At 33.8% G+C, this 24,561-nt stretch overlaps 1 protein-coding gene across 1 annotated transcript; it reads right to left on the minus strand.

Annotated features, from left to right (window-relative positions):
* Positions 1 to 618: 618 nt before the first annotated feature.
* Positions 619 to 23,699, minus strand: LOC132564497 (uncharacterized). Its single transcript, XM_060229155.1, has 5 exons — positions 23,673 to 23,699; positions 9,812 to 9,887; positions 8,254 to 8,397; positions 6,919 to 7,167; positions 619 to 680 (listed from the first exon to the last, which is right to left on the minus strand). Exons 1-5 carry the CDS (start codon positions 23,697 to 23,699, stop codon positions 619 to 621), a joined length of 558 nt encoding a protein of 185 aa, XP_060085138.1.
* Positions 23,700 to 24,561: the final 862 nt, after the last annotated feature.

Consider the following 24,561-nt stretch of genomic DNA (forward strand, 5'->3'; position numbering starts at 1 on the left):
TAGTTAGTCGGGACGTGTAACATGAAGATAAAAGAAATATCAAGATAGAATTATCCTTCAAATTGAAGGATTTTTTTTACACAATGTAATATCTACCTATAGACTTTCAGTAGCAGGTAATCTAGTGACGTATGCAATCAACACATAGAAAATATGATTACTAATGGAGGCGAGAACGACATCAGATTTGCTATATATTTACGCAATCGTCGTCACTACTTTAAAACAACACCACAATCATTTATTGAAAAAAGTTGCTTTATTATAAAATTTCATTCTATAATATTTACAAAACAATGTTTACAAAACATAAACAAATGTACACGTCTAGTTAATGACTACACGTAGTAGACGATAGATGACAAAAGTGATATTAATGATATTGGTACATTTGTATTACTTTTTCCCACAAAAATCATCTTGGATTTTCAAACATTATTAATTTCAAAGTAGCTTTTACTTTAAAATGTTACGTGTTGGATTTTGTAAAAAGACAATACACCCACAAACTGAAACAGGAAAACAAATAGCAACTGCATCACCTGTAGAAAACAAACTCAAATGTTTTGGTTGTGCATACACATTTAATATGTATTAAAATGTATTTAAGTTATTCTTCTAACCGTTCATGCATACATTCTTGATGATTTGTTTTTGTCTAAACGCCTTTTTAAACGGTTCTGTGAAAAAAAAAAAAAAATCAAATACACCATGCATACACCATGCACGTGTAAACTGTGCAGCCAAGGTGGTGCTACCTTCAATTTACATAGTATTTGTCCCGGTTTCAGTTTTACGGGAAAATTTAAAGAGTTATAAAAAATATTGTTGACTACAGGAAAGGGAAGAAACCCGATGTTTGAATAAAACTTTTGGTAATGAACAAGCTCCGGACCCCGAATCTTAGTTATAAACAACGATAGGCCCCGTCACTTGATGATCCCATAAAAATTACCCATATTTTGTAATATTTCATTTTAAGGTAAGTAATTTTGAATAATACTTTGCCAAAAAGTTGTTTATTTCTAAAGTATGAAATTCAGTTTTCTTTCGTCGGCTATAACTAAATATCAACTCTATTTTGATGTGTAAAAGACAAAACTGCACTAATCACATAGTAATGGCTCTGTAGCATGCGTCAGTTGTGTCGTAACATGACACTTGTTTTATCAACAACGAATCAAAAACGGATACAAAAAAATGGTTTCGTGCCTTTACAAGGATGATTACATAAAGATATCCGAGTTGCCTCCCTTTAGTTTATTCTTTAATGCAACTTTTTCACTAGCTTTGTAACACTACTATTTTACATCTGTGAGGTATTTTCAGAGTTGAAAGATAGGGTATTTAACTTTTTGTAGAGATAAAGCAAAATTGACAATCGGAAACAAAATGGATAAAATTTTCAAATGGCCATACCCATATCAACAAACAATCAAACTACCTAGTAGTGCCATTGTAAGATAATTCCTTGATATTTTTTTTCCTAAATATTACGTTTTTTCTCTCGGAATTAAACTTGCAGCCTCCCTGAATAGATTCGAAGATCACTAGTTACAACTTGGATGACAGAACTTATAGAACTTCATTATACAAAATAAACCCTGTCGACGTTAGACGTAAGCATGATAAACCATACATATCTAAGGCGATGAAAATACTCAAACATTAAATATCACACAATTCTCCACTTGTACAAGATAAAGTTATAAATGACGAGGTCTCGGGTAACACTGCGTCATCATTATATGATATTTTAATTGACAGATGACCATATAAAGTCGTGAATCCCATCGTCCAACATGCTTCCCTATCACCGGGTGGCTTTTATAGTAGTGTCGGGTAGGCGACAGGAAACTTTAAGATGGATCCGTATGGGCAGGAGGACTCGGTCGTGATTAACAGTGGCATCTCAGTGGGTTTGCATTTTTTCTCCCATTAAGATAGCACAGAATTCTGAAAATATACATACAGACATACATAAGTATGACCATGCTTGAAAGGCTCTAGAATGACGAACATAAATCTAGTCATAATTCAGATCTCATTTTTATATACACATGCTAATCACTTCTGGGTGGCTCCGCTTGCAGACAAGAGATTTACATGTAACTTGTATGTTGCGTTTTAATCTACGTATTTGACCTACAGACATAACATTATATTAAAAATGTCGACTTTTTGGAAGAGTACACTTCCAAAGCTAGTTCTAGAAGCTAATGCTGTCCACTTTTGGTTTCTACAAAATTCAACAACGAAGGCTGTTAGCATCATTGACAAGTCCTAACATGAAGAAATAGATTTCGATGTCGTTAAATCATTATTTGGCTTTACTGCATCTGATTCTAAATTTGTGTTGAAAGGTACTATACTCATGTTATTGAGTGATGGAGGGAGGTGAACCACGTGCTAATTGCTCAGTTAACTTCATTTGCATAAGCTTCACTTCCTTCATCAGACTACTCAAGTAACAACATTTTCAGTACATCTTTGCTTCTCCTTGTAAAATTGTTGGAGTTGTCGTAAATGTTTGCATACATACATGACAACAACGGGACCGCCAAGCATGCTAACGAGCTCCAACCACGTCCAGCTTCTTATCATACAACGGGACGATCAGACATACTAACGAACTTCAACCACTTCCTACTTATTATCATACAATAGGACCACCAGGGATACTAACGAGCTTTAAACACGTCTAGCTTATCATACAACGGGACGATCGGACATACTCACGAGCTTCAAACACGTCCTTCTTATTATCATACAACGGGACGATCAGGCATACTAACGAGCTTTAAACACGTCTAGCTTATCATCATACAACGGGACGACCAGGCATACTAACGAGCTTTAAACACGTCTAACTTATCAAACAACGGGACGATCAGACATACTAACGAGCTTCAAACACGTCCATCTTATCATACAACGGGATCAGCAGGCATACTAACGAGCTTCAAACACGTCCAGCTTATCATCATGCAACGGGACGACCAGACATATTAACGAGCTTCAAACATGTCCAGCTTCTTATCATACAACGGGACGATCAGACATACTAACGAGCTTCAACTACGTCCAGCTTATACAACGGGACGACCAGACATACTAACGAGCTTCAACCACGTCCAGCTTATTATCATGCAACGGGACCACCAGGCATACTAACGAGCTTCAAACACGTCCAGCTTATCATCATACAACGGGACCACCAGGCATACTAACGAGCTTCAAACACGTCCAGCTTATTATCATACAACGGGACGATCAGACATACTAACGAGCTTCAACCACGTCCAGCATATTATCATACAACGGGACCACCAGGCATACTAACGAGCTTCAAACACGTCCAGCTTATCATCATACAACGGGACGACCAGGCATACTAACGAGCTTCGAACACGTCCAGCTTATTATCATACAACGGGACGATCAGACATACTAACGAGCTGTAAACACGTCTAGCTTATTATCATACAACGGGAGGATCAGACATACTTAATGATGTAACTCTCCACTAAGTTTGACTAACCAACGCATGTTAAATATAATTGTTAACTTCTTGACTTATTTTGACTAATCAATAAGCATGAAGAAAATACCAAAATGGCAACATAAACATAATTCAAACTCACAATCCCTAAAAATAGGGCAAAATATTAACAAAAGAAAGATTTAAACGGAGACTCCTGAAAAAATCGAAGGAAAATAAGACCAGATGTTCCGGAAAAAAATAAGCTTCATCAACGACAACCGGCATGTAAACCTTGGTCAATCCAAGTTAGTAATGCCACGTTCTCAAATGAAAACAAGGTATACAACAGAACCAACAAGCAAACTAATGAACATCAAACACGTCAAGCGTCACATCGCTATAATATATAGTAGTTTAAATAGAGGTTTGGTTGAACAGTTAGACAAGCCAGCTATGTAACGTTGTCTCTATGAATTCATGTTTAGTTAAGGGATCTCATCATTAATAGGCAATTTAAATGATTGTAATGCCGACGCATGATTAGCTAGTATTTCGTCTTTTGAAAGATTGCATCATATATAGTTGGAGTTTTCTTCGTTATCAGGCAGGCTCAGTTCTTTTTGTATACAGGGAAATAAAGTAATGTCTGCAGACAAGGATCAAGTTATTGGATGCCTTATCTGCAGGTACAATGACATACCTATCATGTAAATCATGAAACGTGGGCTTAACATCAGGATCGAGGAAAGCTGACCTGTGTTTTACTTCATTTTCTATTGCAAGCTGCCAATTCTTTAATGAATGATGGACCGGGTGGACTTGACCGACTCAGAAAGTGAATCCAACGCAGCATTTCTCGTTTCGAACATCCTCTGGCATAGTTTTCAACAGAATCCATAAGTAACTTGAAATTCACATTCCAATTAATGAACAGGGTTTCACGATATTTAGGACCCTTCATGAAAAGCTATCATAGCTCAACATTTTGAATAATGCTTAAATCACCACTATGTGTTCAGTTGGACCATAGGTATTAGAAGTGGTAGAACAAGAACAAACTGACGGAGGACAAGTTCAAAGGTCATCTACGTTTAGTTGCTGCTGCGTTTGTTTGTAGATGAAATGTTTGGATGCAATGGGCTTGGAGTAACTGTAGGAAATTGCAGGGATGTTTCAGCTTTGAAAGTATGGTGGAATGTTAGTCTGTACAGACTTCTGGTGTAAAATATTGCTGATGTTTATAGAATCCACTTCCTTAATTACAAACTCAACATTCATGAATTTGCAAGTTGTTGGAGGATCGCGGCCACCTGTACGGGCAGATTTAAAGAGCCTGACTTGTGCTACATCAGCAATGATTTTATGAAGCTTCCAAACTATTTCGACAGTTCATCAAATAATAGCTTTCGTAGAGAGAGAGAGAGAGAGGAAGCGAATATAACAAAGTTCGAATATGAAGAACACCTAGTGGTTTCTATAAAGTATCCAATGTGATGGTATTATTCTAAACTAACTTTGACTAATGAATGAAGTGATATAATTCTACACTGACTTTGACTAATGAATGAAGTGATATAATTCTACACTAACTTTGACTAATGAATGAAGTGATATAATTCTAAACTAACTTTGACTAATGAATGAAGTGATATAATTCTACACTAACTTTGACTAATGAATGAAGTGGTATAATTCTACACTGACTTTGACTAATGAATGAAGTGGTATAATTCTACACTGACTTTGACTAATGAATGAAGTGGTATCATTCTACACTAACTTTGACTAATGAATGAAGTGGTATAATTCTACACTAACTTTGACTAATGAATGAAGTGGTATATTTCTGCACTAACTTTGACTAATGAATGAAGTGGTATAATTCTACACTAACTTTGACTAATGAATGAAGTGGTATAATTCTACACTGACTTTGACTAATGAATGAAGTGGTATAATTCTACACTGACTTTGACTAATGAATGAAGTGGTATAATTCTACACTGACTTTGACTAATGAATGAAGTGGTATCATTCTACACTAACTTTGACTAATGAATGAAGTGGTATAATTCTACACTAACTTTGACTAATGAATGAAGTGATATAATTCTAAACTAACTTTGACTAATGAATGAAGTGGTATAATTCTAAACTAACTTTGACTAATGAATGAAGTGATATAATTCTGCACTAACTTTGACTAATGAATGAAGTGGTATAATTCTACACTAACTTTGACTAATGAATGAAGTGATATAATTCTACACTAACTTTGACTAATGAATGAAGTGGTATAATTCTACACTGACTTTGACTAATGAATGAAGTGGTATAATTCTACACTAACTTTGACTAATGAATGAAGTGGTATCATTCTACACTAACTTTGACTAATGAATGAAGTGGTATAATTCTACACTAACTTTGACTAATGAATGAAGTGATATAATTCTAAACTAACTTTGACTAATGAATGAAGTGGTATAATTCTAAACTAACTTTGACTAATGAATAAAGTGATATATTTCTAAACTAACTTTGACTAATGAATGAAGTGGTATCATTCTAAACTAACTTTGACTAATGAATGAAGTGATATAATTCTAAACTAACTTTGACTAATGAATGAAGTGGTATAATTCTAAACTAACTTTGACTAATGAATGAAGTGGTATCATTCTGCACTAACTTTGACTAATGAATGAAGTGATAAAATTCTAAACTAACTTTGACTAATGAATGAAGTGGTGAAGACTAATGAATGAAGGTATAATTCTAAACTAACTTTGACTAATGAATGAAGTGATATAATTCTGCACTAACTTTGACTAATGAATGAAGTGGTATAATTCTAAACTAACTTTGACTAATGAATGAAGTGATATAATTCTGCACTAACTTTGACTAATGAATGAAGTGGTATAATTAACTACTAATGAATGAAGTGATATAACTGACTTTGACTAATGAATGAAGTGGTATAATTCTAAATAACTTTGACTAATTGATATAACACTAACTTTGACTAATGAATGAAGTGGTATAATTCTACACTAAGACTAATGAATGAAGTGGTATAATTCTACACTAACTAATGAATGAAGTGTATAATTCTACACTAACTGACTAATGAATGAAGTGATATAATTCTACACTAACATTGACTAATGAATGAAGTGATATTATTCTACACTAACTTTGACTAATGAATAAAGTGGTATTATTCTACACTAACTTTGACTAATGAATGACGTCGTATAATTCTCTTCAATTAATCTTCTTTTTTTGCCTTTCATTCGGTCAATTTGATATTTACATTTAGTAAGGTATTATAGACGTTTATATAATTATGTGACTCACAACTACATTTGTCTAGCCAACTGAAAGATAAAATTCACCTTCGACTCTAACAAACGAACAATATGACTCACCGTCATAATCAATCTTTCCATCATTATTGGTATCGGCTATCTTCATCATGTCGTTGACGTCTGTCTCTTTCAACGGATCTTCGCCTAGCATTTTAACAATGTTTTCTAATTCCTTAGCATCTATCCACCCATTTCCATCCCGGTCGAACACTTTAAATGCTTCTGATAACGATTCAGCCATCGTAATTGGGTTCTTGTATATATAATACATATGATAAACAAACTCTGCGAATTCCACCATTCCATCGTCTGGAAAATAACAAGAAGACACGATAAATTAATTGTACAAAATACACACATGTGAATAGTTTTGGAACCTAGGAGGGGACTGAGGAAAATGTAGTGTAATAGATTGAAAGGAATCAAACCTGATCGAAAGAAATCTTAAAATCTAGAAGGAGATGAACATATGCCCCATCATTCAGGAAATATCGTAGTTGCCATATATTTGATCATGTCATTGGTATGTCAGTTACACCTGAACTGTGTCACAATTCTTATTTAGTAAATTGTGGTGCGCAGGTTAAAAAATCTTCAAACTCAAAGTCGATTGAACAAATAAAGACGATGTTTGTTCTCAATTCAGTAAATGCTCCAGGTTTTCATGTGAGTACTTATCTTATACTCATTATTAAACATGTATCTAGTGTCAGACCATTTCGTTATATTGATTTTTCTTGTTTTTCTCTGGTATTTCAACACATTAGGCTCCTAGCATTACTGACAATACAATTCAGTTTAGAGCATTGTTTGTCGATAAACTCAAATTGTGAATTGGTACTAAAGAATGTGTTGTTCTCTTACTTATCCTTTGTTTCATACATTACATTTTTTTCGTATAAAAAATTGTCTTCTACAATCACTACAGATTACATTTGTTTTTCTTTTACAGCAAACACATTGTATGTGTCTTATATCAGTTAGAACGGAATATGATTCATGCAGCAAATTGAATAGTATTTATAAGTATTCTTAACCTACCAACCTGTGAATTCAACTTACACCTTCTTATATTGTAATATAGTTTGTTCCCTATTGTGGGAACAATTGCATGTAAAATAGGGATAAACAAATAGTGTTATAAATACGTCTCATTACGTACACTGGTATTGCATTTTTAACAATTTAGCCTCTTCAAGGTTTGGAAACAACGACAACATCTGTGTTTAGGTGCTAATTCCTATTTAGTATATCAATACTTCATCATCATTTCTTTAATTAAAACATTTAGTTTTCTTTTGATAGTAGTGATTAAGCAAATATTTTCAATTTATTCCATACACAGCAAGAAGTGATACTTCTTAAGTAATAAAATGTTAAAACAATATATATTACTATTTTTGTCTAATTTGCCCATTGCATCTTTCACGTCCTCATCTGTCGGGTTTTGTCCGCATCCTTGCATCACTCTGCCCAGTTCGTCAAGACATATCCGACCATCTTTGTTCGTGTCGAAAATATTAAATGCATTCCAGAATTCTATTTTAAATAAAAACCAAGAATTGAAACGATTTGGAGATAAAATCAATCCAAAAATTATGTATGAAAAAGGAAATATTTCGTCACTAAAAAGCATGAAGAAATGTAGTAGAAAAACACCATCAAGTCAAATAGTATATAGGAACGCCTTCTGATAGATACATAGCAGATATACACAGCGTAAATATACGCGTCAAATGACTTGAGATGAACGCTACATGGACACAGAACATTCATTGATATAGTTATGAATACAACGTACTGTTATACAGATTGGTAACACAGTGTGGAGATTCACGGTATACTGACACACAATGCACAGTTATACAAATTAGTAACACAGTGTGGAGATTCACAGTATACTGACACACTATATACAGTTATACAAATTAGTAACACAGTATGGAGATTCACGGTATACTGACACACTATATACAGTTATACAAATTAGTAACACAGTATGGAGATTCACGGTATACTGACACACAATACACAGTTATACAAATTAGTAACACAGTGTGGAGATTCACGGTATACTGACACACAATGCACAGTTATACAAATTAGTAACACAGTGTGGAGATTCACGGTATACTGACACACTATATACAGTTATACAAATTAGTAACACAGTGTGGAGATTCACAGTATACTGACACACAATATACAGTTATACAAATTAGTAACACAGTGTGGAGATTAACGGTATACTGACACACAATATACAGTTATACAAATTAGTAACACAGTGTGGAGATTCACGGTATACTGACACACAATGCACAGTTATACAAATTAGTAACACAGTGTGGAGATTCACGGTATACTGACACACAATGCACAGTTATACAAATTAGTAACACAGTGTGGAGATTAACGGTATACTGACACACAATGCACAGTTATACAAATTAGTAACACAGTGTGGAGATTCACGGTATACTGACACACAATACACAGTTATACAAATTAGTAACACAGTGTGGAGATTCACGGTATACTGACACACTATATACAGTTATACAAATTAGTAACACAGTGTGGAGATTCACGGTATACTGACACACTCTATACAGCTATACAAATTAGTAACACAGTGTGGAGATACAAAGTGACAACCCCCAGTCTATAATGGCCATCAATTATATATCAATTATTATAGAACTACTATGTAGTGTCATTTAAACATACCAAATACAGACTTACACTTTTCATATACATTGTATACACATCTATGATACAAGACAATCAATACACTCTTAAATGGTTTCCAGTTCAGTGAAGGTACATGTATACCGTATACACACGTGCGGTTTCTGAATGTGTAAGAGTTATATATGTGTGAATAATTTTATGAGGAAACGTAATATGTTTTACTGGGGAAGTATCAGCTTACAAATACATCATATTTTACCATCTAAATGGTCTTTTTTAAATTCTTCAAATTTTGCTCTTTCAACTGGATCTTGTATTCGGTCGTCTATCTGAAACTGTAAATAAAGAATATGGATAAAGTTTTGCACAAAGCAATGAAATATTCAACCTTAAATTGAACATCAAACATACTCGTATGTCATTACATAATTAACTTAAGTTGATTTTATGTACTATTATACATTTGTTTCAATACATTTAAAATAAGTGTTTCCCGAAAGTCAGCTCTGTCGGAATAATTGCATATGACCTACTGACACCTACTAAGGAACAATTACAACGCATAAAATATGTGATACAAATACTGGTGTATGTTCCACACACAGACCAAAATATGTGGCTCCTGTGGTGAAGTATATACAGACAAAATACTACATATGGTGATGCGATGCCAATCTACTATGATATATAAAACGTGCTAGTTCGAAACTTTAAGAGACGCATTTCCTATTGACCTGCATTTCTATCTATCAAGTTTAATAGAAGAGCAGCTACTACACGTACTATTGGGCAAGTTTCTTGATGTCTTTGCGTACCTGAACATTTCTGATGATAGCCTTAATGACATTATATTTTTAGGTGTACGCTACTTATGTCTATGCGTTCCAATGCAAAATGAACGGGAGTACATGTAGAACGACTATACCGTATGACTATATATTTAGCGTTATACTATTGAATTGTACTAAATCATTAGATATTTGTGAATGGTCAGTAACTAATTACCATTTATAATAAGAGATAATGTAATTATACCCATTTGTATTTATACACATATAATCGTGACATACATATGTGTGTGTGTGTGTGTGTGATACAGTATAATAACAAAGTTTATAATTATAACATAAGTATACTGGGCAATGTACATTGTATATTAACTTCTTATTACTATTATATGTATGTATCTCAGAAATGAGGAAATAAAGAGATGATGATGATGATGATGATGATGATGATGATGATGATGACCAACATTATTTTGAAGGCGGCATATGTTCGGTATCTGTTAACAACTATGCAAATGAGAGTACGGTGACGTCACAATGCATTGGGACTAGTTCCAATTAAAGTCTTTTAATTATCTTTGGCCATCTCGCTTCGTCTTATCCCAATATTCACTTCATACTAAGTGGTGATAATGATTCTGGAAATATATGAATTTTGAAGTACTCCAAATTGATTTTTACTGAAAACACTGCAGCATGACTCAACTTATTTAATAATTGCCATGATGTACCCGTAACTGTGAGATTTGTATGGTATTTTCACTGTAGAGTAATAAAGTTCGTGCTTTCGGTCCGGAATGGTTATACATTGCATGCTGACGGCAAACAGAACACAGTATTTGTATTACCGTTAAATATCATAGTACAATTAGTGATATGCTGACTCTCAGGGAGTTCATCATGTTTTTTATAAAGCAATATCTTATAATACTCTTTTTTTGTTAGTCTTTTTACTTTATAATTGATATTAAGTTATTCTAAACAAACGTACAAGTACTACGGTGTTCTTCGTGAACCTTGACCTGTCTTTAAAATAACTGATACTAAATGTTCAGCTCGATAAGGGTATTGTGTAGTATACACGTATAATACAGCCTTCAATATAATGGTTACATGATTATTTAAAAATACTAAAACTAATTACACCATTTTTTTTCTCTCTGTATCTTGTACATGTATAGACAGAAAAAAAATGGAATGAATGACTAATTTTAAGAGCATAAACATATCAAATGTGCTTATATTTTTTATCTTTTGGAGTTCCTTGTGCTGAAGTAATTAACATGTTATCAAAATTCTTTTAACGAGAAAACGATTACTTTAAATCTGAGTAAAATGTCTTTATACGTAATCAACCATAGTCATTTAGTACGCGGTATTCTATTATGAACGTGTAATGTCGCATATGATCTTTGCAGTTGGTTTGCGTGATGTCACTTCATGCATGTGATTATTGCAGATAGTTAAGCATTTAGAAATACTCAGTTAACTTTGCACTTATTTTTATTTACCAAAAATTCGGAGATATTTAGTTTGTGGAATTTTTTTTTTTTTAACTTAATTGTGACTTTAAGTTGTTGAATTTTGAAACAGAAACGCAGACAAGTTCTGTCGATTCGGAAAAGACACCAAGAAATGACTTCAAACATACTAGTGTGTGGTGTGGTGAATGTGATTAAGACTGCGGAGTTTATGTGAACAAGGACAGAATCAGGATTTTGTCGGATTTATACCTCATTAGGTAATATGGAAATTAACCGTAAACAGCTATCTCTCTGGTATAAAGTCGCATCTACATACAGTGTCTAAGGTAATTAATTATTACTACACCGAACAATCAACCCGCTCGTGTGATTTATTCGATTTAAATGACCTCACCTTCTTTCTCAAATGGTTGTTAATGAAGCATAGGCTACTTGAAGACAAAACATATTGCAATGTTGAAATTGAGCTTCCACAGTTGATCGTTTTGATAAGTGCTAGCTAACACCATGCCTACATACATATCTATTCTACAACAGCTATCGTCGAAATCTTTTGCCGTATATCTTAATGTATTCGCCAGGAATGAAATAAAAAAAAACTGTTTTAGCACGTCAGTGACATTAATTCAACACGATTCCTCTCTGGTTTACTTAAATATTGTATTTTAAAAATATTAACACGTGTTAAATAAACTATTTTATTTATCATAACAAAAACGTTTTTTATTTACTAAAACTCCTTAAACTTCTATAATATACGTTTTAAGATTGGAACTATATTTCCGCGTGGAATAAGTATTTTGGCGCGTGTCATCACGCGCAATTTACTGTTACGTCAAGGCCAGGATATTAACTATTCAGTCTTAATCGTCTGAGTGTTTGATAATTGTGGCAATATAGATAGAATGCATGGTTATTATGTTTAAATGTAGGCCGTGTTTTGCTTGGTGACAGAAAGACAACTGTGACAAATTACAGCTTATATCTTAAGACACTCTACTTTCAAATTTTCATTTACCGTACAAATGACACGTTTAAAATAAATATACTTTGTTAAATATATGTTTAGACTCCTGAAAAATTGATTGCATTGAACGACAGCTAACTGTAAAAATAGTTAACTGTATTAACACATGGCAGAACAAATATCATTAGTCTCAATCACTGATCATGTCCTTACAGAGGTCAATAAGGAGCGCGTGTCTCTAAATACGTCCAAACAACATGCTGCATCATTGACAAAACAGTTGATATGTACAGTATAGGAATTGAAGCTTTAACAATAACTGTTTTTGTCACAAATTCACCACAGCTGCATTCCTTTTGATAGATTTTCTTTAAAGTGTGAAATTAGATTTTAAAAAAAAGGAAGTAGTGATTTTGTTTTTAAAATCGTAACCGGAAAGACAGTTTTTTAATTCAGTTTTCCACCGAATTGTATACTGGGTGAAGGTAAAGATTTTTTTCAGAGTGAATGAAATCCTTAAGGATTATTCAGTACTGAAAATAAGTTGCTTTTAATTTGCATTTCAAATATTTTCGTTTCAGTGTTATGAAATTAGATAAATACACTCAAATAAATCAAATAAATCATATTTTTCTGGTAAAAGCCACAGAGACCTAAAAAAAATCTGGCTTGTTTCACTATTCCACGTATCTTGCTATTTCTGATCAATATATGCATGGGAATAAAGAAAATCTCTTTCACTTTCACTTTCATGAGAAAATATAAACACCACCTTGACTTGTTCAGAAGCAATACTATAAGAAACATTGAGTTCATAAAAACAGCTCGATCTGTTTTTTCTGTATTATGTTTTGGAGCATGGTTTCCAAACATTTAATTTTGTAGGCGCGATTCCCGAGATCTCAATCAGATAGACTAGCTCACGTACACCGGAAGTGTATTGCTATGTCGCGGCGCCCTTTGAGGTTGTACACGGTACATTTACCGACTGTCGCGGGACGCGGCACGATTTGTACCGGTCGTCCTATAGTTAGTCCTGGCGTGATCGGGTCGTATTGTTCACATGTCGACCGAATTTTCTCGATGGAAGTTCCGATGGTTGAATACCCTGACACGTGTGTTATAATGTAGATCATGTTCACTGACATTTTAAGACGCATGATTGTTATACCAAGTTCTTAACGATAATTTACACAATTATTTTTGTACAATACACTGTATTGGAAATAATAACAGAATACGGTTACAAATAAAGGTGAAACTATGAAATATTTTCATCTCGTTTGACGATTGCACTTGAAAACAAAAAGTTTGTAAAGTCATTTTCCCTTTAAATCATTTTCCTTGACAACTCTTGGTCCTTGGCTTATTACTGGAGCTGCTGTACCAAGTTTTAAATTAAGGAGATATAGTTTTGATTCCACAAACATGTAGAAATATCTGTTTCATCTGCCCATTCCCATTGAGTTAGCTTTACAAGCAATAGTTCTATATGATATACAATATATACAATATGACCCCTTGTGAATGTCAAACCGATTAACCAGGAGTAAATAGTATAAATAGATATAACTTTTTCTGAAAGATTTATGGTACAAAAATGTAGGTTTTATTGTGTTTATATCGACCCCGATCGTTGGTGTAGAATATTGTAAAGAAAATTTGCAAGTATTGTTTATCTTTTAGTACAAATTAAGATTGAGGTGCAGTAGAGCCAAGAAATGAATTAAATGCATCAGACAGCTGTTTCATCCCTCTAGGAATCGTCATTGATGCGAAGGGACAACAGTTTGCAACCCAGGAGACGACTGAAGGAAACAAGGAATTATAAACTCCTGTTAAACTATTGATGGGGAGGTGCACAAGTCCAATATTCCGTAAGATTCGCAATTTTTATATATTTGATAATCTTATTGGAACGCCAAGTACAGATGTACAAGCTGATATTCTGAATCATACCACCATTAGTCTGAATCCAAGCAAAGTAGGTTTTCAATCCTCATATTTGTCTTTATTATGTAAAATAAGACGTTATGTGATCTAAATTAGTCCTATTAACTGACGTCAACGTGAGGTCGAAGTTCAAGTGTTACGTTCTCGTTGAATTAGAAGTATGCTATGACGGAAGGCGTGGAGACTCAAATTAAGGGCAAGTTCTTATGATTACACATTGTAAATACGGAAATCGGAACCTGCCTATTTTCAAGGTTTTTTACATGTTGCTTCATTTACATCGCAAGAAAATAAATATAGCTCCACGTCAAAGCAACCATTTAAGATAAAGTATTACGTTAATGAATTGCTGAACCCGGAAAACTTCACAGAAAACTTGACATTGTGTTTACTTGATAAATATTTGCAATCTCAGGTCTGACAAATCAAATAACATCACGACGCAATGACCAATCAAACACTAGCTAAATGCTGATAAGGATCATTTAAGCACAGTCGTTATGAAGAAAAGAACAGAAAATCGAAGCGGACAAGGGTGATATGAAGGAATGAAGGACATCTGTGCCTAAACATTGGTTTTGTTTCTAGGAACACAGTAACTCATTAAGTACTCAACCATTATTTCGTTAATCATTCGTTTTCATGGATCTGTTTTCGAATTATGTTCACAAAAGCAATGAACAAAAAGCAAAAACGCCTTTCCTGTTATTGAAGTCGAGATATTGTTGATTAAAACCTCATAATCTGAAACAGTTTATATCTGTAAAAAGTACTTGTATTCATTAACCGAGAGCTTTAGTTCAAAATAAAGACTTTATCATAGTACCGCAGTGGTACCACTGTGTGAGATACACGTGTGTTATCAAATAAAATCCATAAGTCGTGTTGGTAAAATTCAAACCCAAACGCAATAAAACGATGACAAAAATGAATTCTTAAAAGACTACCAGGTGAGTTACGGATCAGGTGTTCAAGAAAGTTATACGCCTTCTTTTTAAATGACGATCCATAAACACATCAGGTAAATCTTTAGTCAATCCAGGTAAAAAAAAGTCACACCTTCACAGTAGTAACACTGTATATAAACATGAAATCACCAGACATACTGACGAGTATCAAATACACCCTATAATATTTTCCATTGAGGTCATGATTGCAACCATATACCGTTCACGATGGCGTCAATCTCTTGAAACCATGTGCTACAACATTGCCTGTCATCTGCTGACTTTTGCCACGGAAATCATGATATTTTAAGCATTCATCCGAATGTCAAAGCAACTGGGACCATCATAAGTTATGGAAGCAGGATGGTTTCAGTATGGCAGCAGAACAAAATCGAAAAGGTTACGTTTGTCACACAGCTAGATGTACTACTATTTGTCATGTTGGTTTCGCTGTAAGAAAATATTGATGTAAGTAATTGAAGTAGAATCACAGATTTTGTCCTTGATTTCCAGTCCTGTTGGGTATATAAGAAAGAAAAGAAGAAGTAGAAGAAGAAGAAGAAGAAGAAGAAAGAAGAAGAAGAAGAAGAAGAAAGAAGAAGAAGAAGAAGATGAAGAAAGAAAGAAGAAGAAGAAGAGAAGAAGAAGAAGAAAGAAAGAAGAAGAAGAAGAGAAGAAGAAGGAGAAAGAAAGAAGAAGAAGAAAAGAAGAAGAAGAAGAAGAAGAAGAAGAAGAAGAAGAAGAAGAAGAAGAAGAAGAAGAAGAAGAAGAAGAAGAAGAAGAAGAAGAAGAAGAAGAAGAAGAAGAAGAAGAAGAAGAAGAAGAAGAAGAAGAAGAAGAAGAAGAAGAAGAAGAAGAAGAAGAAAAAGAAGAAGAAGAAGAAGAAGAAGAAGAAGAAGAAGAAGAAGAAGACGAAGAAGAAGAAGAAGAAGAAGAAGAAGAAGAAGAAGAAGTAGAAGAAGAAGAAGAAGAAAGAAGAAGAAGAATAAGATTAAGATGAAGTAGTAGAAGAAGTAGTAGTAGAAGAAAGAAGAAGAAGAAGAAGAAGAAGAAGAAGAAGAAGAAGAAGAAGAAGTAGAAGAGAAGAAGAAGAAGAAGAAGAAGAAGAAGAAGAAGAAGAAGAAGAAGAAGAAGAAGAAGAAGAAGAAGAAGAAGAAGAAGAAAAAAGAAGAAGAAGAAGAAGAAGAAGAAGAAGAAGAAGAAGAAGAAGAAGAGAAAGAAAAAGAAGAAGAAGAAGAAGAAGAAGAAAAAAGAAGAAGATGAAAGAAGAAGAAGAAGAAGAAGAAGAAGAAGAAGAAGAAGAAGAAGAAGAAGAAGAAGTTCAATGCTTGACATCCTATTCGAATAACTTTTTTTCTAACTATGTGTTCATAAAAAGTCAATGTCTAAGTAACATTGACTGTAGTTACAGGTTTATCCAAATCATCTTATCCTGCCTTGATTGTTGCTCTTTAAGTTTCTGTTAATCGAGTTCCAAATGCGATAATAGTTTAACTTAACATAGGTAATTTATTTGTGCTTTTGTATGACGACAGAAGAGAATAATGGTATAAAATTCAGAATGATTAAAGACATCTTGTCCCAGCTATCGTCGCCTCTGTGCAGGAAATCAATAAAATTAATGAAATAAAACATGATGTCAGTAGCATTGTACCAGTCTGATCTATTTAAGTATATAAACACTCTATTTATTTGATTTGAAAGGAAACTGAACTGCATATAAAAGAAACATCAACGTAACTTTGTTCAATGCATTTTTTTTCTTTTCTAAAGAAGTTGAAGATATGTCTTTGATGTACACAATGTTGGATCGATTGAAATAACATTCAAATACGATATGTCAACACAAATCAAGAACTGTTTTTCCCCAAGCGTTACATATTTTATCGTGTTGATGGCTATAAATAAAGTTATAAGGCATACATCGACGTTTTGGTATATAAGTTTCTTTAAGAACTTCCGACCCGGATTTGTGCTATAGACATGGACAGGTTAGATCGATCAGTTTATGGGACGATAAGAGCTAAAGACGTAACGTATTAGGCTAGGTCGCTTCTAGGGTCAAATAGTACGTAAATTTTCGACGACATATTTAGTCTGTCTATACTTGTGCTTTATAGCAATGTCGAAAATGCTATTCAATACGTGATAATGGATTTTATTATGTAACTGTGTTATTTAAAATATTGGTATATACTGTAGGGCCCCAAATGATTCAATCCGACTCCATTAATTCATTAAATACATTATTGAAATGCACTTTTAAAAGGATTTGTTTAATTTGTTTATTCAATCAAACTTGTATGAACATAATTACATGTAAAAACATTCTGTATGGTTACAGGCATGTATTTTCGTTCATTCGTAGAAAAATAATACTTTTAAATGATATCCTGCAAACTTTAAACTTAAAGTGCCACAATGTTTGCAGGATATCATTTAAAAGTATTCTTTTCAGCACTTTGCTCAAAGAATTAATATGCAATAATTTTCGAGACTAAAATGTAATTTTTTACGCATAAAGTTACTGTAAGTCGTCGAATTTAAGGTTTTGAATTAATAAAAAGAACAATATGTGTTTAAAAGATTAGCAGCAAAAATAGCAGTATTCAGCAGTCGCGTTTATATATTGCTATATCTTAATTTCACATTACAATAAATTTCAAAAATTGCAGATAAGGTTGCAGAATAGGGTACGAGCAAAACGAGTAAAACGTCCTCAATCTTATTATCGGCATCGGCTTCGGAAGTATTGGTCAATACTCGTATTGCCAAGTTCTCAAGTAAGAGTCAAATATAGTACAACGTAGTCATACTAATGGGAAGGGTAATAGTAAACTCCGTGTCAATCAAGTAAATATATTTCCCAGTAAAAACCGTGGTGTGACCAACTAACTCCCTCAAAACTGTTAACAACCTGCATAGTTCGCAATCTTAAGCATGTTACGCATTCTTTGTTTACGGAATCGATATCGACATGGAAACGCCACAGGAATTGTACCGTCGATATTGCAGGTGGTAGACGCTGCACGTGGACTTTCTGTCCCCGAGGTCTGCCGCAAGCTGCATGTCATGTTTAGTTCATGCAGATATTGGCGCGGTTCAGAATACGCAAATGTTGGCCCTCAGCATCACAAACGAGTGATAAAAAAAACACAGCTGTATAATACAGTTTACTTTACTGCTTTTTTCTGGTGCGTCTTTTGTCCAATCATGCGGAATTGAAGACTTTTCAATTTGACAAACTCGGGGACCTATATTGCAATCTCACATTATTTTGTCCAGCTATTTCACATTCTCTAATTACGCGAAACCTAGTGTTTAGAAAGTTGAGTAATTTCCCCCCGATAGAGCCTTTGTCAAATTAGAATTTCACACGACTCTTATAGCGTTATTAGTCGGTCAGAGATCTGAAGCAGTCCTGATTGCCATAGTTTTATTGATTTCGGGTTCACATTAAGGCTATTCAACGTTCATCTGTAACTTGGGCATATTAATAGCCAGTCAGATTGGCAATAATTTCATAAATAAAAAAGGCAATATTATCATTTCATAGTAAGCATTGCAATATTTAGTTTAGAAAACTAAATAATGGAGGTCTCACATGGTGATAGATATGTGTGCATTTTTATTTTATTTCCTTGCTTAGATTGAGGAAATTTTATTCATGGAAATAAAAATAACACAAGACAAAATGTCATTCTGAAGATAAATCTCTGGTGTTAATCGAGTACATAGACTATATAGAAATGTAGTCAGGTGATAGGGCAATGTGAACAGTGTTTTGTATTCTTGAATTAATCCATAATATTGGCGAACATTTACCGTATCCATGGAGCTAATGTTAGATCCTGGTGCCGATTGCACGATCAGTTCAACATAAGGAAGTTCCCATTAAGTACAACAGAGTGTTTGTCTATTGACTTTGTTGACATTTGTTTAGAGGAGGGGCTACGAGAACGAATTGAGTTACATTGGTGTCTTATTTCAAAGCACTCACATTCACTATTTCATTTACTAATTTGTTGAATGTCGATACCAGATAATACCTTAGCTGTTTTGTCGCCTCTATCCTGTTGAACAGATATGTTGCAATGATACAAGGCATTTACAATTTATTCAAGCGAAATAATGTATGCGTTTATCAGTTAATTCTGTTCATTGTTTTTAGTACACTCCGTTGCCTCCCAGTGTTTGACATCCGGGCATAAAATAAAAACACTGGCAAGTTACAAAGAGACCCTTCACCTCCGATCTGTTGTGTAGTACGTCAGCCTTTGTGTTAAGATTGTCAGGGACAATCATACGATTGTTAAGATAAAGGATTATAATTTAATTTGCATATTTTATTCATGTTGGTCACAGTCCACATGGACAATGCTATCAATTACAAGTTCAATGCAATTACTTGATCGTGGATTGGTCTGCCCTGTTTCATCATGCATCAAAATGTTATATATCTAAATTTATTGTTTAAGAGATGGTACTCATAAGTGTGGAGACATCATCCAACACAATAACCTCAAAATCGTGGAAGGATTTTTTTCGAGCGCTACTGTAGACTTTGAATTGAATAGAAAATTACACATGAAACAGATAACTGATATAGCTCCAAATGTCGAAAACGATAAAATATATTCCAAAGAATTCTACAAACTGACCGTAATTCTTGAAAAGGTGTTCGCTGTAACTACATCATAAAGCGTTGCACCATGCTGTCCTGAGACATTGACACGTGCATAAAAAAATAAGAAAATATCAACATGTCTACATAATAAAAATAAAAAATGAAATTCAACAAAATCAGGGCAAAATATGAGCAATAGAAATATTTTACACGGATACTCCTAAATAACAAAACAAAATAATAATAATAAGACCAGGTGTTCCGGAAGCGTAAGCGTTTTCCGATTCATCGATGACACCCTCAATGTAAGTCTTTATGTTAAGTAAATAAATGGAATTGATGGGCGATATTACAGATTTACTTCTAATATCAATATAGCAGGCGCGTTCACCAAACGTCAGACAAGTTTCTGATCGCTCATCCACTTCATTTGATGGGAAGCAGAAATGACATACTGAAGAGACCACTAAAGTTAAACCTCCAGAAATCATAACAGTGAATATCAACTTAAAATGTCAATTTTTAACTCGGTAGCATATATATCATGTGTAAGTATGTAGAAAATACCAACATGTCATTATAATCATAAACCTAATTATAATTCAATGAAGTGGGACAAAATATGAACAAAATAAAAGAAAAATTACGCGCAGACTCCTTAAAAGTACAAGGAGAATAATACTGGTTGTTTCGAAAGAGTAAGCGTCTTCTGCTTCATCGACGAATGGTCAACCCACGTATGTATTCGAAGATTCGAATGGGAAGTTCCAAAAACACCAAAATGTTTTGCTATTCCGTTGTGTTAGCTTAATTGAAATACGTTATATTTCTTTTTGGGGGTTATACCGCAGGGAACGCCATTTACGAAGAATGTATATATAAAGACATCTGTCTGGAAAGGGTGACTCCATTTATCAACGTAGCGATAAAACCTGTTTTCACTTCTGGTATGTTCCGGTGTCTTATATCACACAAGTCATAGAAAATGGATTGTCGTCTCATTCCTTTATAATGACGCTCATGTTCACTTTATTAAGTAAAACAGTAGAACATCGTGTGATTTTGTGTTGCTTTTTCTTTACATAAGATACATATTTGCACAAAACATGTTTAGGATCTGCCGTCCGGAACACTTTTTATTATATCTCATAATACAGCCTACCACCGATCTTATCTTTATTGTAACAGAATGATATGCCAATTCATTTTAAGTAAGATTGTCTGTTGGTTCCGTTGTTAAATACTTTGTTTCGATTTGAGAATTTGACATTTCTTAGTCGGAGTGACCAAGATTTGCATGAAAGGTGTCGTCGATGAAGCAAAAGACGCTTACTCCTCCGGAGCACATGGTCTTATTCTTCTTGTACTTTTTCAGGAGTCTCTGTGTAAGTCTTTCTTTTGTTCATATCTTTACCCTATTTTGATTGAATTAAAGTTTGAATTACAATCATGTTAATATGTTGGTATTTTCTATTTTCTTATTTTTCTTGCTTATTTTTGGGTTTTTTTCAGTATCATGGACATGGTTATAGACCACAGTCTATAACTATATCGTCCAGACACAAACGTGTTTTATGCTATAGTTTTGTCGTGCACGCGATGTCCGACCGATATTGTGATGCGCTGTTCCTTACGGTTGTAAAACGTTGTTTATAAAAGCTTTGGCTTTTCTTATTAAATAAAACTCAACATCATTAATTTACGGTGTAGAGCCAGCTGTTAACTTAACTTATTACTACAATTATTGAAATCTTTATGACTGCACCCTGCTTTATTAGCATTAGCAATATGTATAGATCCCACTGGTTTGGTTCTGAGATAACCAGATTTAATTTTCATCGGAATTGTAAAACAATTCAAGGCGATTTGCCCCTTCATCAAAACACATAAAACATGAAACAAAGACAAGGACACAAAAGTTTGATCCAGAATGTTAAAGTGTCCCTATAATACACTATGTAATGTTACTTTTGTATTATTTTGTGTTTCAACTAAGACGCTGACTGTCTCGAAAATTTAATATATTTTTGTTCGTTCTATCATTATAACTTATTTATTGTAAATGTGTTCCAGTAATATACACCCAACAAACACTTGTTAGGATCCATTACCAATATTGGACAATACCGTCGATATCACTTACTAGATTCTAGATCATGGCTGTATATGTCAACAAATGTGTGGGTGTGACAAGCAATTATCAGTGCAAAAAGGCCACAATACTTCCATCGGATAACTATCATTATGGCGAGACATTGTGGGTGTTCATGCTAAACAACTTCATGTTATGTTTACTGGCGTCTATAAATTGTGAGATTGGATTGTCTAGTTGTTACAACGTAAGGAATGTTCAATGCCGAAAAATCGATATAAATTCCGTTTTAATATTTTTCATATTACCATTTTTCGATTATAATCCCATGACAATTTTCGTGTGAAACATGGCTATAAAATCATGTTCATATGCTATTCGAATACTTCACTAATATTGACCTCGATAGGTAGGTTTGTTGCTTCTGAACTCTCATGAGGTAAATATAAAGACATCGCACCATTATATATATACCACAAATATATACACACCCTCAAACACACAATCATAAGGACCAATCATGAGGTAGCGTATACATTTCATACACGCTAAACATCTCAAATAATCACAAAATTGCAAGTGGATCGATTAACTAGCCAGGTATTTTAAATCAATTTGTAAACAAATACAGCTCAAGTGTTACGGGTAGGCGTACTGAGTGAGTATCGTGTGTGTTACACTACCTGTAAGCACTGAAGCCTGGCGAAGGTAATTATACCAGAGACAACTCATGTATAAAAAATGACAAGGCTTAACGAAGCGACGTGTTGACACTTTAGGTGATGTTAATTGGAAGTAACACAGTAAACGAGGTAGTGTTTGTGTTTGGTACTGCTACCTCTCTAATTAGTAACTACATGTAAGCTTGCCATCTGTTTGTAAATGTATATCTTTCAACATAGAGTTAGTTCATATTGCACAAATGAATACAATTTTGACATTTACATCGAGGCATAATGCTGCAACCGCAAATGTTAATTAGTTCTTTATGCTATATACGTCAATCGCTTGTTTATACATCCAATCTACGACCTACGTGACACCGTGTCTTAACGAGCCAAAACTTGCCACTTAATTAACTATGATTAATGACTTGGGTCGATGACTAATTCGATCCAGTTATAGTGCTACCTAACAGCCAGGATATATTAGATCGAAATTTAAAAGCTTCAACTGTGCTGCACACAAGAATAAACTTTTGGACAAAATAAGAACAGTTAAATATCAAAAGCATTTGATTTCACTAGAGAATAGGACCTTACCATTTCCACGCCATATTTATCGTCCATGTCCGGCGATAGGCAGTGCCCCTATCCTGGAGACGACGCTGTCACAATATGTCCTCTCTATATACCGTTAAACAATAGGTGTACAGCTAGGTTATCTCCTGGCACACGTTTATATGTTATTGGTAAACCCAATCGTTACCCGACTAGGTTATAGTACACGGCTGTTCATTGGTTATTGGAAACATAGTCTTATTGTCTTATGTTACATAGTCATCGAATGGCTTGTTTATTAATGAGACTGTTTTCTATCTACTAAGTGTTTAGAGGGTATGTATTGACATAACAGTTACAATATCAATATGTCTTTCCCTGTTGCTTGTTAGTGAAAACTCTCTTATTCAGAGGTATGCATTCAGCAATGGGAGACGGTAGATAACGTAATCTAACAATGAAAAAGGTCATGATTTCTACGAACAATAAACACACAAGGCGAATCAATCTAAAAATAACTTTTACTTCCGATTTTTAATTTTTTTTTTTATTTTTCGGTTTCAGATTTTTAACTTATGAACTTTAATGGTGATATTTCCCATCTCAGTTTGAGGAAAGAGAAATTGAATTTGAATTTAATGAACGCTTTAGTTCTGATTTTGATATCATTAAACAGGTTTTGTCGGTCGATATTGGTCTTGGTCGGTGTAGTTAAATTACTAATTGACCTCATTAATACGCTGTAAATGTATGATATTGGTGGATGATATCAGTAGATATTGCTAAACTCACATACGGAGGCTACAACAATTTATTGAGAGATTTTTAAATGTCTGATGTTGTCAGTTCAAATCATGGTTATATTGATATATCACCTAATACTTGTCATGATGTCAATATTTGTTACTTCCATGATGTATTATAATGGTCT

Source organism: Ylistrum balloti, unplaced genomic scaffold, assembly GCF_031769215.1.
Source record: "Ylistrum balloti isolate Yb309-2 unplaced genomic scaffold, AGI_CSIRO_Ybal_v1 Utg369680, whole genome shotgun sequence".
Taxonomy (NCBI): domain Eukaryota; kingdom Metazoa; phylum Mollusca; class Bivalvia; order Pectinida; family Pectinidae; genus Ylistrum; species Ylistrum balloti.

What these genes read in the sequence shown, in the direction of transcription:
- LOC132564497 (XM_060229155.1), bottom strand. Translation starts at nt 23,699, where the DNA reads ATGGACGATAAATATGGCGTGGAAATG. An exon ending in ATAAATATGGCGTGGAAATG is followed by an intron (nt 9,888 to 23,672) that starts GTAAGGTCCTAT and finishes CTTTATTTACAG; the next exon opens with TTTCAGATAGACGACCGAAT. An exon ending in TGGAAAGATTGATTATGACG is followed by an intron (nt 681 to 6,918) that starts GTGAGTCATATT and finishes TTTTTTTCACAG; the next exon opens with AACCGTTTAAAAAGGCGTTT.